General features: G+C 40.8%; 1 protein-coding gene across 2 annotated transcripts in view; it reads right to left on the reverse strand.

Moving 5' to 3' along the window:
* Window positions 1–945: 945 nt before the first annotated feature.
* Window positions 946–22,675, reverse strand: part of zswim8 (zinc finger, SWIM-type containing 8) — a 185,998-nt gene continuing 164,268 nt past the window's right edge. The window contains exons 18-27 of one of the 2 annotated variants that reach the window (XM_061964129.2): window positions 22,097–22,261; window positions 20,773–20,995; window positions 13,098–13,387; window positions 12,777–13,000; window positions 10,628–11,107; window positions 10,338–10,512; window positions 10,085–10,258; window positions 4,690–4,809; window positions 4,359–4,537; window positions 946–1,848 (exon numbers count right to left, since the gene is read on the reverse strand). In XM_061964129.2, coding sequence (XP_061820113.1) covers window positions 1,645–1,848; window positions 4,359–4,537; window positions 4,690–4,809; window positions 10,085–10,258; window positions 10,338–10,512; window positions 10,628–11,107; window positions 12,777–13,000; window positions 13,098–13,387; window positions 20,773–20,995; window positions 22,097–22,261 — 2,234 coding nt within the window. In that variant the 3' untranslated portion in view covers window positions 946–1,644. The remainder of the gene's footprint in view (window positions 1,849–4,358; window positions 4,538–4,689; window positions 4,810–10,084; window positions 10,259–10,337; window positions 10,513–10,627; window positions 11,108–12,776; window positions 13,001–13,097; window positions 13,388–20,772; window positions 20,996–22,096; window positions 22,262–22,675) is intronic. The other variant, XM_061964138.2, reaches the window with a different exon arrangement.

Raw genomic sequence — 22,675 nt, forward strand, 5'->3', positions numbered from 1 at the left:
TATATACACATACACATAAGTACCCCCCTTCCGCCTGAATGCAGCTGAGATAGGCTCCAGTGACCCCCCCCGCGACCCCAAAAGTACAAGCGGTAGAAAATGAAAGGATGGATGTATATATATATATATATATATATATATATATATATATATATATATATATATATATATATATATATATATATATATATATATACTAAACAAATATATAAACGCAACACTGTTGTTTTTGCTCTGATTCTTTGAGTTGAACGCAGAGATCTAAAACTATATACATATATAACGACAAAAAATTATAAACACTATATATATATATATATATATATATATATATATATATAGTGTTAGTTTTGAAAATTAAAAATACCAAAATGGCCCCCCCTCTAGATAGTCAAGTTGGACTATTCTTTGTTTATCTGAGTGTTTCTATCATTTCAGAGGTGGAGAAATTCGCAAATTAGATCTCTTTATTTGTGGGTAACCCAACTAGCCGTGGTCTTGCTACACGCATAGCATAGCATTCATGTAGCATATATGCGAGCATACAAAAATTAATTAGCCCAAAAATCCAACAGATCAGATTTGACAATGAAAAGCTTTAGTCAAACACAGCCCTTTAACATTTATAGTTTTACAGTTAAATATACTTAAGATAAATGTACTTAACTGTAAATAAAAATAAAAATCACCCTTTGATGATTTTTAGGCCTAATTTGTTAATAAACTATGTCCAAAAAAAAAAGTAAGTGTAAGGTAGTACTAGAAAAAAGTAACCAACTAAAATATTTTTAAGGTGAAATATAAAAGTGAAGTGAATAACAGTACACAATAGTGGAACTCTTACCCTGGACACCTAAGAGTTAATGAATTATGTGATTTAAAAAAAAAGTCATATTGAAAACCCTTTTCGAAAAGCAAACAGTTGGGCTTAACAAAGTAAAACAATTATTGTCTGCTGTTTTTTTTTATTCAACATTTTTGGACAAAATATCCTAAACCATAATATATTTATTTGTGTCAAGGAAATAATCATAATCCTCACAGATACACCTACGGATATGCCAACAACCTACTGAAAACAAGTAATTTTGCTTATAGTGGTTGGTAACTGGCTCTCTTTACGGTAATGCAAAGCTGGGTTCAATGTAAATATTTATCCATATAACAAGACCGCCATGATAATAACATTCTTTTTGCATTCTACACACGTTCTACTGTCCTACATCCTCACCTATGCTGACAACAATAATATGTCATGTACTCACCGACCTTCTGTTTTCTCTTTACATCTTTTCTTAAGAACTTGCCGAAAGATATCGTCACACAATTGCAAAACGTGACAGATAAAGTGGTTTTCTTCCAAACAAAATACATTGGAATTACAGCAAGAGTCCCCAAATTCAATGTCCTCTCTTTATCAGGAACAGAAAGAAGAAAAAAAAAAAGTCATAATTACACAAAATTACAGTTAAAGACTGACGACAATGACGGCCATGTGAGATGAGGGCCCGGAGGACTAGGACAAGAAAAATTCTTGCTGGAACTGATGCACATGCGTGCTGTGTTTGCAGAGTTCACATCGCCGGGTGGGAGAGACAGATGTGTGGGAAAGTGTTTGGATGGATTCCTCTGAGCTCCAAATGTTCAAGGAGAGAAGGTGGCCATCTCCAGAGAAATACGCTGCCATAGCTCCTTAGTCTGTTTGCCTCTCTTCAGGTTCTGAAGCACATCGTTAAACTGCATAACGCCCACCGGCGTGAGGCAGAAAGCACCTCTGGCGCTGCGGATGATGTTGACAAAGTCATCATAGTCCGCAGGTGTTAAGTGGATGAGCCTGTGATGGATGTACTGCAGACAAAGAGGAGGAGGTTGAGTTAAATAGTGTAGATAAGACACTGTTTACAGTGGCAGTCGTTAATTTCGGACTGGGTGAAAAACGTGCAGATAAGCGGTTGTCGGTATAACTAAAGGCGGGGTTCATGTCGACAACCTGTCGATGTCAGGTGTTGGCAACCTGTAAGCGTCTCTTCATCCTCCTTGTCCTAGCTTCCTTCAGAGGAGGGTTCTATTATTTCCAATAGTCTGCAAAGCAGTGCAAGCGATTGGACAGAAAGGAAGAGTAAAAATTTATTATCATCGCCTATTCTCTTTACTGTATGTTCCAGCCGAAAGTCACATATAAATGTGCAAATAATGGTTTTACGGTCGACAACCGCTTATGAAGACGTGAGACATTTAGTCTACGGAGCGTTTAGGGAATACTGGATGTGTTTAAAAACAATAATCAGGGCCGCCAGGATTTCGTGAGCTTCTTTGTGATTGTTGCAGTCCAAAATGTCTGACATTGCGGCACCGTATTAAAAAAAATCTATTTAAAATTGTGATGTTTGAGGCTTATTTTTTCAAAAATATTGAATCAACTTGTGATTTTATGAACTTGTTATGTGTTATGTGTTCCTTGTAGCCTGAACCTCAAAAAGCACAGAATTTCAACATAAATTGGAAAACAAATACAAGCGGTAGGTATTGGATGGATGGATGAAATACTGTATTGATTTTTTTACTCCTTTATACAACAGACATGCACCTGGGGATAGGTTGATTGGCAACACTAAATTGGCCCTAGTGTGTGAATGTGAGTGTGAATGTTGTCTGTCTATCAGTGTTGGCCCTGCGATGAGGTGGCGACTTGTCCAAGGTGTACGCCACCTTCCGCCCGAATGCAGCTGAGATAGGCTCCAGCGACCCCATAAGGGACAAGCGGTAGAAAATGGATGGATGGATACAACACAGACATAAAAGTAGACACTAGATGGCAGGAAAAGCACATACTCATTGTCAAATTACGTACTTTAATAATGAATGATTTATAATTACAGAAATAAACACTGTTCCAAGTTGCAGTTATCCGTGTATGTTTTACACTTGGTGTAAGTGTTTGTTAATCTTTAACATTCATTATGTCCATCTTAAACATTCATTTATGTTACAATACATTTACACCCACACATTAAAAACGTGTGAACTGTTGAGAGCGATTTTGCTTCATAAATGAGAGTGGTTTATCATCACACTTCAACATCTCTAACATGTAAATGCGGATTCTTTGTTAGGTCAGCATTGCAAATTCAATTCTGTTCTTAATCGTCTTACCCTGGATAAATCAATGGTAAACAAATATATACTAGGAAGTAAATATATATATAATACATTACCCAGAAGGCTTAGCGCTGTAGACAGGAACAGGAAGTAAGTCTGAGCTATGCGGTAGGACGACTGAGCTATGCGGTAGGACGACAAGTGTGTCATTTGATCATACATCCATCCATTTTCTACTGCTTGTCCCTCTTGGGGTCGCGGGGGTGGCTGGAGCCTATCCCAACTGCATTCGGGCGGAAAGCGGGGTACACCCTGGACAAGTCGCCACTTCATCACTGGGCCAACACAGATAAACAGACAACATTCACACTCACATTCACACACGAGGGCCAATTTTGTGTTGCCTATCAACCTATCCCCAGTGCATGTCTTTGGAGGTGGGAGGAAGCCGAAGTACCCGGAGGGAACGCACGCGTCACGGGGAGAACATGCAAACTGCACAAAGAAAGACCCCATTTGATCAGTGAAGATGTAATATACAGTACAGGTGAAACTCTTGCAAAAGTTCGTTCATGCCTGCAATTCATCTTCAATTATGAAACCAATATGAGAGAGACACTCCTTACAAACAAAGTGAGATATGTCAAGCCTTTTTTTTTTGTCATCATTTTGATGATCATGGCTTACTGTTCTTTGAAAACCCAACATTTTTATTCAAGGTTGTCATTAGCTCTAAACCATAATCATTAATATTATACCAAAATAAGGCTTGAAATATATTGAGTGGCATGTTATTAGCCTATGTCATATATTAGTTTCACCTTGTACATCTAATTTCTGGAATAAACAGACCCTTGTCCTTTTGATATCCATTTGTTTTTAGTTTCACCTGCATTATTACTCATTGTTGTTCCTGCTTCGTCTAACACGATACACAAACATGTTCTGATTGAACAACTGATGTGCGCGTTTAATTCAATTGCTGATTGGTCAAAATGTGTGGGAAAGTTTCGGGCATTGGACAAAGTTGCGAGGCCTTGCATAATTTGCATGGATTTGTGTGAATTGCCGTGGGACTGATTATGTTCCATTCTTTGATCTCATTGAACGTTTAAGGTTGGCCTACAAAATGTATCTTAAACTTAAAACATCTAAGTCCTGTGAATAAGGCTAGTATGCTTAAAAATGACTTAATGCTATTTTTATTTAATGAATGTGTTGTTTTGGACATATTCAGAATATATTTGTGGATATCAGACCTGTAGGTAGGACTGTTGACAGCGCTGAACCAGCTGGTGGAAGGCAGGTGTTCTGAGGTGGGCGTGGAAGTTAGCAGGATTGAGCCTCTGAAGAGCCTCCACGATGATCTCCTGTAGGACAAATGGGCTCAGGACACCTTTAGCTGCTCCCACGCAGAATTGGTACACGTAGTTGACTCCTTAACAAGAGAAGACTCAGAAGTTTAAATACATTCATCAAAGAAAAAAGCAATTTTGAACGATTTTTCCGAGAGTGAATTCTGGTGAGATGCAGACAAAACATGTGTGAGATGAAGTGTGGCTATACAATTCATCCACACAATGAGCTCACCAAGCCTCGCAGCGAGCCCCAGTAACCATTTCACGTCTTCTGTGTAGGGTGGGCTTCGGGAAAAGTTGTTAGGGTGATCATTGTGAGCTCTCCTTCCCAGCATCTCCAACGCTAGCATACCTGAGAAAAGAGTGGATTTTATGATAATCATTGGAATAATTTATAAATGGGTCAAATGGGGCCAAATTAAATAAATGAATCTTCGAATAATTACATAAAGGGGAACTGCACTTTTTTTCCCGGAATTTTGCCTATCGTTCACAATCATTACGCGCGTATTTTTTTTTTTTACGATTTTGAAGATGATAATAATACGCTTGTAAGTTGCGGCTGATGGGAGTCACCGTTGTAGCCTTCAAGGCCCTCTAAAACAACTCCAAAACCCTCCAGCAATGTTTTAGATACACAGTACACTTCTATATATAATGTAGTAACAGACACGTTCATAACACTATGTAATATGTTCAGAATTTATCATATTTTGATCATTTTAATCCTTTCCGGCACGGATTTATTCCGCGCATTGATTTCTGTTTTCATTTTGCGCTTGTCTGACATCTGGCAAAATAGTGTTCCTACTTCCGGAATCAAACACAAGTGTTTTCCAATCATGACAGACTTGGTAACAGACAACAAAGACGATTATTTTTGGACAAATGAGGATTTACAACCATATGCTTTTGAAGCTAAATATACTGCTGCTTATAGAAGCGAGCCGGGAGAGGGAGATAAACCAATTTTGACACTATAAATATGCAACTTGGAGCCAAGTTATTTCGACATGAATAGATTGCTTAACCAAACATCCCCGGTCAGCTGGACCAGATGAACAATTGTCCATCGAGTGAGTCACTTTAATATCGATCATGATACACAGAGCACGCCATGCGTGTTAGTACAATTACAGTACATATGCTGTCTGGCTAGCTCAGCTGTGTACAAATGAAACATGAAATGTGGGCTAATATTTTACAGATACTGTAATATGATTGTTCATGTTTTTCAGTCAGTACAAATTGGTGTCGTATCGCAGTGTTGTGCATTACAAAGCCAAACATGTTTCATGTTGTTGTGGAATCTTATCTCTTTCCATAGTTAACTTTTACTACGATAGAAAAAGAGTACCTCAGTGTTCGTTCTTACAATAACAATGTCGCTGCAGCTTGTTTATTATAAGGTTTATAGAACGTAAATGAAATATTGTTAATGGTTTTTGAGTGCATTTTTATAGTGACTTAAAGGTAGAATTGACTGCCCCCATTAGCTGCATTGCTAGCCACCTAGAACGAGCCGATTTCCATATGTTAGAAAGCAAAAAAAAACTAAACTTTTGTCTTCTTGTCTCTCATGATTGTGAACGACAGGCACCATTTTTAAAAAGTGCAGTTCCCCTTTAAATGTATTATTAATTATGTTTGTATTGGAATTACAGACATAACTGTAATTAATTAATTTAATTACTTGAGTATTTGATTGACTATTTGATCATTTAAATAAATATTGATTTCATTGTTTAATGATTTAATTGATTATTTCACAATTAAATTAATTATTTAATTATTTATTTAATTATTTCATTAACCTGTGTGGTAGCACTTAATGAATGTATTTATTTATCAAACTCAGTCATCAAAGTTAGTGGGTGGAGCTAACAGGAGCCTTTCAAAACATGGCGGCAGAGGAGGATATACTTGTACTTTTTGGATAGTTGATCAGAATCTGAATCAGAAGAGTTTTTATTACGATTGTTTGAGAACGAGTTCACAAACTAGGAATTTTACCTGATGCAATTGTGCAACATCAAACACATATAACACAGAATAGAATAACATGAGCTGTAACTGAGCTATCATATCTTGTGTATTGTTCATGTGCCTGATGGCTGAGGGGAAAAAAACTGTTCGGGTGGCGGGATGTGTGGGTCTGGATGGACCGTAGTCCATGAGGGGTAAGGGGAGAATAGTTTGTGTCCAGGGTGAGAAGAGTCAGCTGTGATCCGACCCACACGCCTCCTGGTCCAGAAGGAGAACAGGTCCTGGAGGGATGGGAGTTTGCAGCCAATAACCTTCTCAGCAGCACGTACGATGCGCTCCAGTGGATGCTTGTCCCGGACTGTGGCGTCGGGGAACCACACGGTGATGGAGGAGGTGAGGATGGCCTCGATGATGGCGGAGTAGAACTGCACCAGCATTTCGGTCAGCACCTAGAGTTTCTTCAGCTGCTGCAGGAAGTACATCCTCTGCTGGGCCTTCTTGATGAGGGAGCTGATGGTCGGCTCCCACTTGAGGTCCTGGGTGATGGTGGTGCCCAAAAAACGGATGGAGTCCACAATGGAGACGGGGGTGGGAGAGTAAATCGGGGTAAGGGGGGCCGATGGGGCTTTGACTTTCCTGAAGTCCAAGATCATCTCCACTGTTTTCTGGGCGTTCAGCTCCAGGTTGTTGAGGTTGCACCAGGACGCCAGCCGGTCCACCTCTCTCCTGTAGGCGGTTTTGTCGCCATCCGAGATGAGCTTGATGAGGGTAGTGTCATCCGCAAACTTGAGCAGCTTTACGGACTGGTAACAGGAGGTGCAACAGTTTGTATATAGGGAGAAACACCAGGGGAAAAGTACACAGCCCTGAGGAGTAACAGTGTTCGTGGTTCGACTGTCTGAGACAATCTTCCCCAGCCGCACGTGCTGTCTTCGGTCCGTCAGGAAGTCATCAATCCAACTGCAGAGGGAGTCGGGCAGGCTGCGCTGGTAGAGCTCGTCTCGTAGCAGTCCAGGGAGGATGGTGCTGAAGGCAGAGCTGAAGTTCACAAATAGGATCCTGACATAGATTCCTGGGGAGTCCAGATGCTCCAGGATGAAGTTGAGGGCCAGGTTCACTGCATCATCCACAGACCTGTTGGCTCTGTAGGCGAACTGCAGTAGGTCCAGGAGGGGGCCGATGATGTTCTTGAGGTGGGCAGGACTTGGTCTACAAACTCTAACCGTCTTTAGAGTACACAGATTTAGCTTTCGTCGCTTCTCTGTAGGTACTCCGGTCCACGCTCCTCCACGCAGTCTCCTTTTTCTTGCGCAGCTGTCAGAGTTTGGGTGTGAACCAGGGCTTGTCGTTGTTATAACAAGCCCTGGTGCGCATTGGAATGATGCGCGCCTCATTGAACTGTATATATGAGGTCACAGTGTCCGTATACTCGTCCAGATTGTCCGTGGCCGCTCCAATTGCCTCCCAGTCTGTCGTCTCCAAACATGCGCGCAGCTCCCCCACAGTCTCAGCGGTGTACTTCTTAATGGTCTTCATAACAGGTTTAGCCAGTTTCAGTCTCTGTCTGTATGAAGGGATTAAGTGCACCATCACGTGATCTGATAGTCGGATAGCAGCACGCGGGACTGCATGGTATGCCTTGCTTATTGTGGTGCAACAGTGATCCAAAGTGTTCTCCTCTCTGGTCGAGCATTTAATAAACTGCCTATACTTGGGTAATTCCTGGCTCAAATTTCCCTTGTTTAAGTCACCAAGCACGATAACAAGAGAGCCCGGAAACGACCGTTCCACATGTCAGATCTGGTCTGCAAGCGTGCGCTGAGCGTCATGCACGTCCGCGTTGGGCGGTATATAGGCAGCCACCAGTATGAATGAAATGATCTCACCTGGTGAGTAAAAGGGCTTACAGTGAATGAAAATGTATTCCAGAGCAGGAGAGCAGTGTTGGGTTATCACCGTCACGTCTGGAAACCAGTTGTTGTTGATGAAGAAGCAGACTCCACCGCCTCTTGTTTTGCCGGAGAGCCCCGCGTCTCCGTCCGCGCGGAGAAGATGAAAGCCCTCCAGTTGAACCACGCTGTCCGGGACACTCGGGCTCAGCCACGTTTCCGTGAAGCACAAAACACAAGATGAGGAAAAGTCTTTGTTTCTTCTCATCAGCAACGCTATCTCGTCCATCTTGTTGGGAAGTGAGCGGACGTTGGAGATAAAGATGCCAGGTAAGGCGTGCGTAATCCTCGTCTGCGGAGACGGACAAGGGCTCCCGCTCTCTTTCCTCTTCGGTGCGGTTTCCCTCTTTTGGTCAAAGAATGGACCAAACCCGCAGCTGACGCTAAAATGACAGGTAATAAGTCCGTAGGGGTGATTGATCTGATGTTAAGTAGCTCTTCGCGGGTGTAAGAGCACGCGGACACACAATTTACGCACACAAACAAACAAAACAGAGCGCACGATAACACCGAGGCAGCCGTGATCGGCGCCATGATGATCAAAGCTGATGATGATGATGGTACATATTTTTAACATCTGCTGATTATGTGGGATCAAGACCTGCTGACCCAGAGCATAGAGCAACCGATGTAGAGATGTTATTGTTTTTTATTTTGTTGTCAGTAGCTATGTGCACATTTAATCGGATTAAAAACCTAACCGGAATAAAAATGCTTCATGTAAACACACCATTCGGAATATTCTGACCCGATCACACACGTTCGCATCAACATTTAATTCAGATCGAGACAGGTGATTTATACCGAAAGTATTTCGGATTGTAGCACATGAAAACACATTTTCCGAAATTCAAGTTAGAATTATCTTTACTGCACATGGCTTTGATGTCAGTTTACTTTGGTGGTGGAGGGGGACTAAATTCAATAGTCTCGAAATGAAGCGATTGTCTTGCTATACATGTCGTCTTAACGAGCTGTTTAATTCACAACATAACAGCTATTTCAAGCGCTAACTGCTAGCCTCAAACACATACACAGAATGTAATAACATGAAGAAGATGCGCCGCATCCCGAATGTTAAAAAAGCCCAGACCAGCTCCATTTCAAAAAGAGAAGTACAACAAAAGTTGTGAACAGAATTATAATGAATCCATGACACATTTAAGTAATTATTTGAGGGTGTATTAATTTAATTTGGTCCTATTTGACCCCTCGTAGAAAATAACCTACTATAAAAAATAAATGTACCTTTTAGCCCGGACACGCGACATGCATGCATTGTACAATTTAAAAGATAATATTTTTTAATATATACATTTTATATATACTTTAATATTCAAGTAATTTAATATTCACATTAATATTCAATCATTTGAAAAACAGACATTTTCATTATTTTAGTTTTTTTAACAAGTGAATTACCTAAAACCAATGTATATACATATTAAATATCCAGACTTTAGAGACATTCTGTGAAACAAAAGTGTCAAACTCATTTTATGGCCCACAAAAATCTGGAAATGTGAATCAATCAAGCATTTTGGCATTTTTGCTAAATGCGTTTTATTTTTATATAAATAAATTGTAGCACATGCAACTGCAGTTCTTCTTAACTCAATATATCAGTTTCAAGTGGGTTGTTGAAAGACAATGAGTTTGACACCCCTGCTGGAGGGTAAACAAAGTCCTCACCAACTCTATAGGCAGAATGGAGATAGTGCAGACCCTGTTGACTGATTGGCTGGCTGTGTGGCTCCTCCTCTACTGGGAAAGGAGTGCTGATTAGTGGACTGGGCTGGGAGGAAAGGCAGGTTAAAGAGGATCCCTGAATGGCCTGGATGGTGGAACCAGCATGGATACTGCCAACTACAAATTTATGACAGATGTATTTAGTTGTTGTTAAACACAGGAGTTGGATCAAACAAAGCAGACAAACAGTTCTGACCTGCGACAGTGGTGCTGATTGGTAGACTGGTCTCAGGGTGGTAGGGATAGGAAATCTGCGTCATGGCTGGTACAGGGATGGCAGGGAAGGTCACAGCAGTGGCTGCTATGGAAGGCTGGGGACCCGTGGCCACTGAAAATGGGAACTGTGCACCAATGAAGGCTGGGTGCATGCCCTAAGATAGTAGAGTAAGACCTTTAAAAAACATGTTCTTGTTCCAAAATAAAAAACAGCTTTAAGGTGACAGTATACTTGGTATTTGTACCAACTAACATAAAAAAACTCATGACCTGTGGGTATGCAGCTCCGGTTATAGGAAAGACAGTGGGTCTGGGTGCGTGCTGCAGAGGGTGTCCCAGATATTGCGGGGTGCAAACAGTGGGTACATGGGCTTGGATGGTTGCATACGGGTGAAGGCTGTGGGCATGGGCATGGGCCATAGCCTGGGGCTGGTATAAAGTGGAGCCCACAGAGATTACAGGTACAACCGCCGCTGCTGTGAGGGAGCCTGTGACTGCTACCCCGGTTGACTCCACATTAGGTACACCGTCAAAGACGCCACAGCTGGACTCTACAGGCCTCCTGTGAACACCTCCATTGGCTCCACAGCGCTCAGGAGTCTCTCTTTGCTGGTTCAAGGCTCCCACGAAGGATTGCTCATACAACCAGTACCACTGATGAGCAACCTCAAACAAGACCTCAGGGTACACACCTCCACCTTTAGCTGCTTCCTCCACTGCCATACACGCCTTTTCCAGCATCGTGTTGTCCTGAATGCAAAATATTGAGGAGACAAAAAGAATGAACAATCTTGAACTGATGTGATTTGAAGTAGAGAGAATTTTCACGTAACTCGACTTTTATTCAGACTATTCATGTTAAAATTAAGGGGTTTATTGTCATACTGACACTATTTACGGGATTACATCACACTCATCACTAGTATGAATGTCATATTAACGCTTTGAGCTCACAGATGCGTAAAAAGCAATTGTGGCGTAATAGGTGTGGTAGCATGACTTCAAACTGTCTACCACTCTTTAAATTGTAAAAATAGAAGTAGATTTACAATCAATAATCTTCACCACATGTCACTACTTTCCTATTGGTGCAAAAAAACAAAAAGCTTGTCATCAATCCATCAAAGCATGAACAGACTTTTGGTTGCAGAAGAAAGTGGGCAAGGTGAGTAGCAGTGGCATCAAGTGGCCAATTGATGCAAAGGCGCACACCATGGCTTTGAAAGACTTTAAAGGATGATCCAAGAAGTTGTGTATAATCTTTCTTGAAGTAGACAAAAATATGTTTTTTTTAGAATGTACACATTGTTTGTGTACAACTGTACATGATTACCAAATTGTAACAAACGGAAGCTTTGTCTGGATTTAAATGTAAATTATTAATATAGTAACTGTTTTGCTACATTTAACTTTATATATACATTTGTATAATTGATACATGTAAAAAAAAAACAAAAAAAAAACTTGTTATTACCTACTCAGTGGCCTAGTGGTTAGAGTGTCCGCCCTGAGATTGGTAGGTTGTGAGTTCAAACCGAGTCATACCAAAGACTATAAAAATGGGACCCATTACCTCCCTGCTTGGCACCCAGCATCAAGGGTTGTAATTGGGATTAAATCACCAAAAATGCTGCCCACTGCTCCCCTCACCTCCCAGGGGGTGATCAAGGGGATGGGTCAAATGCAGAGGACAAATTTCACCACACCTAGTGTGTGTGTGACAATCTTTGGTACTTTAACTTATTATTTACATTTGCTGGTGACTTTTTTAATCATACTTTTCTTGTTTGCATTTTAACTAGGGATGGATACAATTTTCAGATCCAATACAATACTGAGTCCAAATCCGATACGTTAGAAATGTTATTATAGATTATGGAACTGAAAATGACTTGTGTATGTAAACACAGTAACACGTCATGAAATTTATCATTTGCTGGAATTGTTGTAAATCAGATGACACACATATTTTGTGGAAAATAAAGTGGATAGTGCACAACCATTAAACAAAAGCAAAAACTACTATTGGCTCCTATTTAAATCATTTGGGTTTTGCACCCTGAGTCCTCTTTATCGATAGGAGTTTGTAAACTATGACAAAAACGACAAAATACACAGATTCCGTAATATTGATCTTATCACTTTAATATTGCTTATACACTGATACTATACTAGGTATCGATATTTGATCACCCCTACTTTACATAGAAGCTTTAGAGGTTCGCATGGCTTCCTGTGTAGTCCAGCCAAGTGTTTAGCATGCTTAGCCATTCCTTGTCCTCTAACAATTGTGCAAATTATACAAAACCAATCTACACCCCACTACAAATAGATTGTGGTTCTGTGTGAAAAACTCATTATTATTTGTTGTTTTTAAACTATATGGTTGCTGTTGGATTTAAAACAAAAGTGAGAGCACCTGTTCTTTACACTGCACCAAGGCTCTCTGGATTTCATTTGGATTGAGAGCATGTGCATGAGGCAGGCAGCTCAGAGCCAATTCTGCAGCAGCACGGACCATGTTGGGATCCCTGGCCCGTGACGCGCGATCGGCCAACGATGCTACTTCTGGAGGTGTGAGGTGACCATCCCAACACTCCACCAAAATGTTGAGGGCAGCACTGCCAATTTCCATAGCTTGACCTAGAAACATATGGTGTGTGAGGGAAAAAAGTATGATGAAATGATTATTCTATTTTCATACCCAAAACATGCACAGACACACAAACATACAACACACCAGTAATCCAAGAGACATGGGAGGAGTATGTTCTGGACAGCCAGTTGGGAGAGACAAAGTTGTGGAGTCCAAGGGCATAGAGGCCAATTTCAAAGGCACATAGATGCAGGTTTCTGTGGGGTCCTTGGTGACCCCCACTAGCCGAAGGCTGGGTGAAAATGGAGGTAGAGGAGTTTCCTCCAGCTTTGATTAACACCGTCTTGGCTAACTCAAAGTAAAAGTGAGCCGCGGCTTCAGAGGGTTGGTTGGGCACATGGGGTACGTGGCATTCTGGACGACGCCCCTTATACCTGCACACACGATTAAAAATAATCACTCACATGCATTCATAAGAACACATACTTGAATCAATATACAGGATCACATATTTAAATAAGTTAAGTGTTTGAAATTAGCCATTGTTAGCACATTTAAGCATCAAACACATAAGGATATTTGGATGATAATGACTGATTTTTGTTTGTTGACGTTGTTCTCTTCCATTTGTGTATATTTGTATTAGTCTCTTGTTATTTCAAATTATATTTACACTCTTGTTTAGGGGCATCTTAGAATTAGTCAACTGTTAAACAATTGGATAGTCTGATTCTACTATTAACCTGGCAGTCAAATTGTTGGACAGTGAACCCCCTTTTTTTTTTAGCAGTGGTGTCCAGACTTTTTTTTTTTATCAGGGGTGGCACCTAGTTCTGGAGGGGTGACATCCATAAAACAGTCAGTCTACCCCAAGTAGAGCTGTAGCTACTATAGTAGTTTACCACAGTTACCACCACCAAGTATGAAGTGAATCTTCTTGTAAGACAATTGCTGACATTCAACAATATTGCAAAACATTGACCTATTACAGTACGTCGCACAATTTGCAACAGTTGGCGCAAAATACTAATACAGTTTACCACAATGTACTGCAAAGTGAACTGGACTCTGTCTTCAGTTTTGTTGACAGTAATGAGCATGTTCTAATTATTTAGAAATTAAACAAAATACAAGATTCTGGGTCATAAACATACATTAAACAGGTACAACTTGTGTCACTTACTTTAAAGTTATTTCTTTGGAGCAGGTGCATGAATCTGAGCTGTTAGGGTAACCATAAATTATCCATTGAATTGGTCTTGTCATATAAACAAGATTGTGTCTAAAATTGGCCTGACTGTTTCTGTTATTAGAAAATGTGCCTATTTTATGACTGATTTTTCAATCAAACAAGTTTTACAGTCATTTTGTCTCATTTCGATTATTGCTCCGACATGATTTAGTCATGCGCTCCAAAGAAAGATATTCAAAACTCAAACTTATGCAAAATAAGGCTGCATGATTGGCATTGAAGTGCCCACTTTGGACTAGTATTGACAGTATGCACCAACATCTATCATGGTTATGTGTTGATAAGCGCTTACTAAAAACCCTGCTGGTATTTATTTCTACTATTCATACTACAACAAGGCCAAAGATCTTACACTATAAAATATCATATAATTGTAACAGACACAGACACGAGACAACAGACTAATGAAAACATTGTAATACCAGGAGCAAGAAAATGTGCTATGCAAAAACTGCGTTGTACAGAGCTGCTTCCCAGTGGAAAATGCTGCCTTGTGTATTAAAGGAGTCAAATAATGTAAGGGCTTTTAAAAACAAGCTTGAAAAACTCCGACACAAAAAACTGCATTTTATTCTCTTATATTTTTTATTTTATATGTGATGGATTATAGTAGTGTTTATGTATAGCATTGTAAAGGCATATCCTTTGTTATTGATTGTCTATGTATGTATTGTTGAGATTTTATTTAGATGTTATTGATGACCCAAGGAAGATTTGTGGCAACTGTGTAGCAACTAATGGGGATCCATTTTAAACAACTAATGGGGATCCATTTTAAACAAATAAAGAGTATGTCAAATTTACTCTTTAATAATTTAAAATAGTAACATTAATAAACATTTACATTTAAACAGATTAGGTCGTGGCAACAGAATAATTTAAAATATTACACAAAATATTATACTTTAAGAGTATTTGCACAACAAATAAGTTATCTGGACTAAGAAGATCTACAATCACAGTGGAATAACAAAAGATGGTGGGACTGAGATAACGTTCAAAACAGATGAATTCGCCTGTGTTTGCCTGCCATTGTGTTGGCAGGCAAACACTTTAAACACACTTGTGTAAGAAAATATACTGTAACTAAAATTACTCAGATTTAGTGAAGTAGCACAGACGTCTGGAACCTGGCTGCTCATAATCGGTGATCATCAATCAAAAAAGAATGCCCACCACCCGAATACGTGCGTGCAGATAAAAATTGCCCACCAATATGTGCGCGCCTGCTCACCGAAAAAGATTGCCTGCCACCCGAATATGTACGCGCCGAATCCGCCAGGCAATCTTAATATGGCAACGGGGTGAACGACATCGCCTACGCAAGTTACGTGACACGAAGGTATACACCAGGCTTTAGATTGCCCACTACAATATGAAGTATAATCGATAAAACATTGAACATTAAGAGTATACGAACCATTCCTACCTTGTTTACTTCCCTGACCTCCTAAAAGGTTTTTTAATCCATCAGAAAAATCTAGCCGTCCATCCATTTTCCATCGATGTCCCTCAAGCAGCCAAAATGCGTCAAACATATCCAAGTGTGGAGAGTGTTTTGCATATATTACCCAAATTTGGGAAAATCCTTGGACTTACTTTGAGGACCCCCAAATTAAGCATATCTTTGGCGTACCAGTAGATGGAGCCCGAGTGGTACACGTACCACAGTTTGAAAAAAACTGCTTCAAATCGTTCCACCTCTGAGTGGGGTTGCACGAGTCACTCCTGGCCACCCGCTAGACACGTCACAGTTTCTTTTAGCAGTATAAAGAACAGGACAGGTGGACCAGCACTTGATGAGTTGGTCCACATGCTACTTTCCTATACAATACAACATTGTATTATGTAGGCGAGTAGCATGCATGCACCTTGCGAACGTAGCTGTGGCCGCAAGGTGGGTGGTGCCTGTGTGGTGGTAATTCCACCAGTGGCTAGAGATGCGTAAAGCTGAAGAAGGAGTCCTATCGGGTCCCTTTGGCTCATGGGACCCCGGAGGCAGTGGACAGGCAGTGGACAGGCACCGACAGGCCAAGCGGCGCGCGGCCTTGGTGGTTGCAGAGGAAAAAATTCGGACATGGGAGGAATTCGGCCAAGCCATTCAAAATTACTTCCGGACGGCTTTGAAGCGCTTCTGGACCACCATCCGCCGCCTCGTGAGGGGGAAGCAGTGCACCATCAACAACGTATATGGTGGGAATGGTGTACTGCTGACCTCGACTCAGGACGTTGTGGATCGGTGGAGGGAATACTTCTCAATCCCAATCTCACATACGCATTTTTCTATGAGGAAGCAGTGCCTGGGGAATGTGAGGTGAGCTTTACTATTTCTGGAGCTGAGGTTGTTAAAATATTCCTTGGTGGCAGGGCCCCGGAGGTAGATGAGATCCGCCCGAAGTTCCCTAAGGTTCTGGATGCTGTGGGGCTGTCTTGGTTGACAAGGCTCTGCAGCATTGCGTGGACATCGGGGGCGCCGCCTCTGGATTGCCAGACCGGGGAGGTGGTTCCTCTCTTTAAGAAAAGGAACCGAAGGGTGTGTTCCAACTATCGTGTAATCACACTTCTCAGCCTTCCCGGTAAGGCCTATTCAGGTGTACTGGAGAGGAAGCTATGCCGGCTTTATCTGGCCAGGATCTTCAGCTCTCACTGGATCGGTTTGCAGCCAAGTGTGAAGCGACTGGGAAGAGAATCAGCACCTCCAAGTACATAGTTCTCACCCGAAAAAGGGTGGAGTGCCATTTCCGTGTTAGGGGGGAGATCTCAAAGTAAAAGCCACTCCTCCTCCACATCGAGAGGCGCCAAATAGGGTGGTTCGGGCATCTGGTCAGGATGCCCCCCGGACGCCTCCCTAGAGAGGTGCTTAGGGCACGTCCGACCGGTAGGCGGCCACAGGGAAGACCCAGGACACGTTAGGGAGACTCGGGATCCCCCCAGAGGAGCTGGGCGAAGTAGCTGGGGAGAGGGAAGTCTGGGCTTCCCTGCTTAGGCTGCTGTCCCTGCGACCCGACCTCAGATAAGCAGAACAAGATGGATGGATGGATGGCACAATCAACCGCATTGATCTGAATATAAAAACAGTATTTTTCCTTAAAAAATGGGTTGTCCTATTTTTATGTTGTTATTCTAGACAGATTGTTACAATACATCTTTGGGTGAACTTAGACCGGGCCAATTCGATGGCACTTTTGTATAAGCACATTTACATTACACATTTACCGTTTTTTGGCACAACTGGAAGGGCTGGTGTAGTGTCTCACACACGTGTATTGTGGCTTAAGTCATGGAACGACTGTAGGTTCTATATAATAACCAGTGTTCTGAAATTTACTTTGAAAAAGTAATTAATTATAGTTACGCGTTACCTTACCAAAAAGTAATTGAGTTACTAACAGAATTACTCTTTAATATATGTAATTAATTACTAGGGAAAGCAATTTATACATTACTTTAAAATGAAACTTAAAAAATCTGGCATTTGCATTTTGAAGATGTTTAATATAAGAGCATAGTGTGTGGAGTTTGCGCTTTAAAAAGGCGGGGCATATTGCCTAGTGACATGTGACGTCATCAAGGGTTTCAACGGAGCTGTGCTTTTTAGCTATAGCAGTTAGCAGCGCACCTTGTCGGCTTTGATGCCAGTTCTTTTGAATCTTTTCACCGGATTGCGTTACCTATGCTTAATAAAGAGATTGATTGTGCTTCGATGGCTGTCATATCTTCTAGTCAACAAATGGGGTATAGTTTGGATGGCAAGTTTGTCACTCCAATCATTGTGTACATATTCGTATGTTGTTGTCTGCTGTGTCACAGTGTGATGGTGCCTCTTCCTACTTAATATCAAGTTCATTTTAGTGTGGTGCTGCTTGTTGCTTTCACTAGTAAAAAGATATGTCCTGCATTGAACTTGCTGCACTTATGATTCTGTTTTGTCTTCGACAAAAAAACACATCAAAAGTAGCGTGCCACGCTACATCAAACCATCACTAACGGCGTTGTAACGCACCTAAAAGTAATTAATTAGATTACTTGTTACTAAAAAAAAAAAGTAATGCCGTTACTAAAAAAAGTAACAGCGTTACTAACGTTATTATACAATGTCATTATAAAACACCGTTATTACGAACATTGATAATAACCAACACAATTCATAATGAAAATAAGATAGTCTCCAAATAATCCAAGACAACGCGCTCGTTCACCCACGAGTCAACTGCAGGCAACAATGTCATTTAATTCATGTAAGTAATTTATGACACTTTGCCCAAAATATAAATTATTACCAGAACGACTCCACAGAAGACTGGAAATATTCCACTAAGTCAAAAAAAACTGCAGTGAACGAGCAGAGTAGAATATGCCAGGAATATAATGTGATTGCTTCTCTTGCAAGTATAAACCCAAGTTTCCATATGAGTTGGGAAATTGTTTTAGATGTAAATGTAAACGGAATACAATGATTTGCAAATCATTTTCAACCCATATTCAGTTGAATACGCTACAAAGACAACATATTTGACGTTCAAACTGATAAACTTATTTTTTTTTTTGCAAATAATCATTAACTTTAGAATTTGATGCCAGCAACACGTGACAAAGAAGTTGGGAAAGGTGGCAATAAATACTGATAAAGTTGAGGAATGCTCATCAAACACTTATTTGGAATATCCCACAGGTGAACAGGCATATTGGGAACAGGTGGGTGCCATGATTGGGTATAAAAGTAGATTCCATGAAATGCTCAGTCATTCACAAACAAGGATGGGGCGAGGGTCACCACTTTGTCAACAAATGCGTGAGCAAATTGCTGAACAGTTTAAGAAAAACCTTTCTCAACCAGCTATTGCAAGGAATTTAGGGATTTCCCCATCTACGATCCGTAATATCATCAAAGGGTTCAGAGAATCTGGATAAATCACTGCACGTAAGCAGCTAAGCCCGTGACCTTCGATCCCTCAGGCTGTAATGCATCAACAAGCGACATCAGTGTGTAAAAGATATCATCACATGGGCTCAGGAATACTTCAGAAACCCACTGTCAGTAACTACAGTTGGTCGCTACATCTGTAAGTGCAAGTTAAAACTCTCCTATGCGAGGCGAAAACCGTTTATCAACAACACCGAGAAACACCGTCAGCTTCGCTGGGCCTGAGCTCACCTAAGATCGACTAATACAAAGTGGAAAAGTGTTCTGTGGTCTGACGAGTCCACATTTCAAATTGTTTTTGGAAACTGTGCACGTCGTGTCCTCCGGACCAAAGAGGAAAAGAACCATCCAGATTGTTATAGGCGCAAAGTTGAAAAGCCAGCATCTGTGATGGTATGGGGGTGTATTAGTGCCCAAGACATGAGTAACTTACACATCTGTGAAGGCACCATTAATGCTGAAAGGTACATACAGGTTTTGGAGCAACATATGTTGCCATCCAAGCAACGTTACCATGGACGCCCCTGCTTATTTCAGCAAGACAATGCCAAGCCACGTGTTACATCAACGTGGCTTCATAGTAAAAGAGTGCGGGTACTAGACTGGCCTGCCTGTAGTCCAGACCTGTCTCCCATTGAAAATGTGTGGCGCATTATGAAGCCTAAAATACCACAACGGAGACCCACGGACTGTTGAACAACTTAAGCTGTACATCAAGCAAGAATGGGAAATATTCCACCTGAGAAGCTTAGAAAATGTGTCTCCTCAGTTCCCAAACGTTTACTGAGTGTTGTTAAAAGGAAAGGCCATGTAACACAGTGGTGAATATGCCCTTTCCCAACTACTTTGGCACGTGTTGCAGCCATGAAATTCTAAGTTAATTATTATTTGCAAAAAAAAAAAAAAGTTTATGAGTTTGAACATCAAATATCTTGTCTTTGTAGTGCATTCAATTGAATATGGGTTGAAAAGGATTTGCAAATTATTGTATTTCGTTTATATTTACATCTAACACAATTTCCCAACTCATATGGAAACGGGGTTTGTAAGTGGCGACAGCTGCCACCTTCCACAGTAGAAATAATCAGCATGACTGGAAGTAATCCACAGTCAGGGAAATACAGCAAACTAAAAGTGATGGGACAAGTGATCACGTTGTAGCATGAGGGCTTAGTGTAAACGCAGGCCAGGGAGCGCCAGGGTGCATCACTTCATCCATCCATCCATTTTCTACCGCTTATTCCCTTCGGGGTTGAGGGGGGCGCTGGAGACTATCTCAGCTACAATCGGGCCGAAAGCGGGGTACACCCTGGACAAGTCGCCACGTTGTTCACAGGGCCAACACAGATAGACAGACAACATTCACACTCACATTCACACACTAGGGCCAATTTAGTGTTGCCAATCAATCTATCCCCAGGTGCATGTCTTTGGAGGTGGGAGGAAGCCGGAGTACCCGGAGGGAACTCACGCAGTCACGGGGAGAACACAGAAAGATCCCGAGCGCAGGATCGAACCCAGGACCTTCGTATTGTGAGGCATACGCTCTAACCCCTCTTCCAGCGTGCTGCAAATTGACATTAAGACTGTGCTGTTTTTGTACTTTTTTAAATGTTTAACTACTGAAGTGAACATGTTCTCACCTGCTGGTGTCCGTACTCTTGGCCCTGGCACCTCCTCCTACCCGGTGAGATCCACTGGAAGAGGAGGATCCCAGTGAATCAGACGATGAACTACTGATGCTGTCACTATCTTGACCCCGCCCCCAGGATGTTGCTGCCCAGCCACCTCGTAATGGCCGCCGGCTGAGAGTAGGAGAACTGTCTGACGTTGTCTCTGGAGCACTGCTGTCAATACTCGCCATGCCTGTCCAGACAGACCATTTGTATTACTTTTTGATAAAATTGTAATACGAAAAAATGGCGAAGCTTTAAGTGTGTTTAAATGTGTCTTTTACAGCTTTGAGCCTGACTTGAACTCATGAAGTTGCAAAGTGACGTACAAGAAACATTTAGGATGGTTGTCTTGCGACAGTCAGGTAACGATGACTGGGGAAGATTGCTTAATTTTTTTTTACCATTAATACTCATTTCGAATTAAGTAATATTTGTAATGCTTCAATAAGCTGTAAAATATAAAAATTCTATACTATATTTCCTCAATACATTAATAGAAAAAAAAGCTATAAAAATACTCCATCACCAAAATGGCAGTGTGTCAGGTAAGCTAGCTCATTTACAAAAGCTTGTTTTTTACCATCAGAGCTAATTTCAAATCCATTTAACGATTGTAATGATTTATTAATGTGTCAAATAATTTAATTATTCCTGCTATATTTCTTTACTGAATTAATACAAAGCAAGTTAGGACCACCGAAATGGCAGTGTGTCAGGTAAGCCAGCTCATTTCCAAAAGCTTATGTTTTGCCATTTAAGCTCATTTTGAACTAAATTAGCATTTTTAATGCTTTAATAAGGTGTCCAATATTACACTTTTACAATATTTAGTCAATGAATTCATACAAAAACAGGCTACGAAAATATTGCTATCATTAAAATGGCAGTGTGTCAGGTCAAAAAATGATTACAAAAAATTGTAATACTTTAATAAGTTGTTGAATATTACTCTTCTTACTCTATTTCTTCAATTAATTCATATAAAACAAGCTACGAAAATATCACCATCGCCAGTGTGTCAGGTCAGCAAGGTCATTTTCAAAAGCATCTTTTTTAAATTTGTACCATTAAAGCCTGTTTTCAACAAAATTAACAATTGTAATGCTTTAATTCGGTGCTGGCATTTCTTACACTATGTCTTCAATAAGCTATTATAATACAAGCGAGAAAAACTGGTTTTGAGCGCTACATTTGCTATGTAAAGCCTGACATATTTGTCACAATAGCAAACAGTGCTAATAAGACACTCAAATGTCACATTAAATATCAATAAAAATGTAAACATCATTGCCTGTCACTGTGTTACCAGTGTGTTTCTTCTTCTGTCGAACAGGAGAGCCCCAGCAGCGTTGGCTATATCCACAGCGTGCTCCCAGCGCCAATCGGCTCGGCACTGTGGTGTCAAGTTTAAATGGGCTCTCATCGTTTTGATGCTCACTTGGATTGCCTTCTGAGACTGCAAGGAGACAAAGTAATACAGTATTATGATTGATTATAGACACATGCAGTGAAACCTCTTTAGTCAAATAACCTGGAGCTTATACAATTCAAATTTTAACCAAGCGTTTAGAATAAAGGTGACTAAATGCTTGGGTTAAAATTTGCATATGAAAACCTTAAGGACCACTTTGATATGTTGTGTATGTTTAAAGATGCTAAAAGCAATCCAATATAAGTCAGTAATGTAAGCTATCTGAAGAAAAATATCCACATCTTAGCTGAGTTCCATGCGAACCCTTTGGGATTACTTGTATTTCTGCATAAATTGGTCATAAAATGTGTTTTGATCTTCATAAAAGCCACAACAATAGACAGACACAGTCTGTTCAAACTAATACCGCAAAAACAATTATAGGTTTTCATGTTTTTA

Source organism: Nerophis lumbriciformis, linkage group LG02, assembly GCF_033978685.3.
Source record: "Nerophis lumbriciformis linkage group LG02, RoL_Nlum_v2.1, whole genome shotgun sequence".
Taxonomy (NCBI): domain Eukaryota; kingdom Metazoa; phylum Chordata; class Actinopteri; order Syngnathiformes; family Syngnathidae; genus Nerophis; species Nerophis lumbriciformis.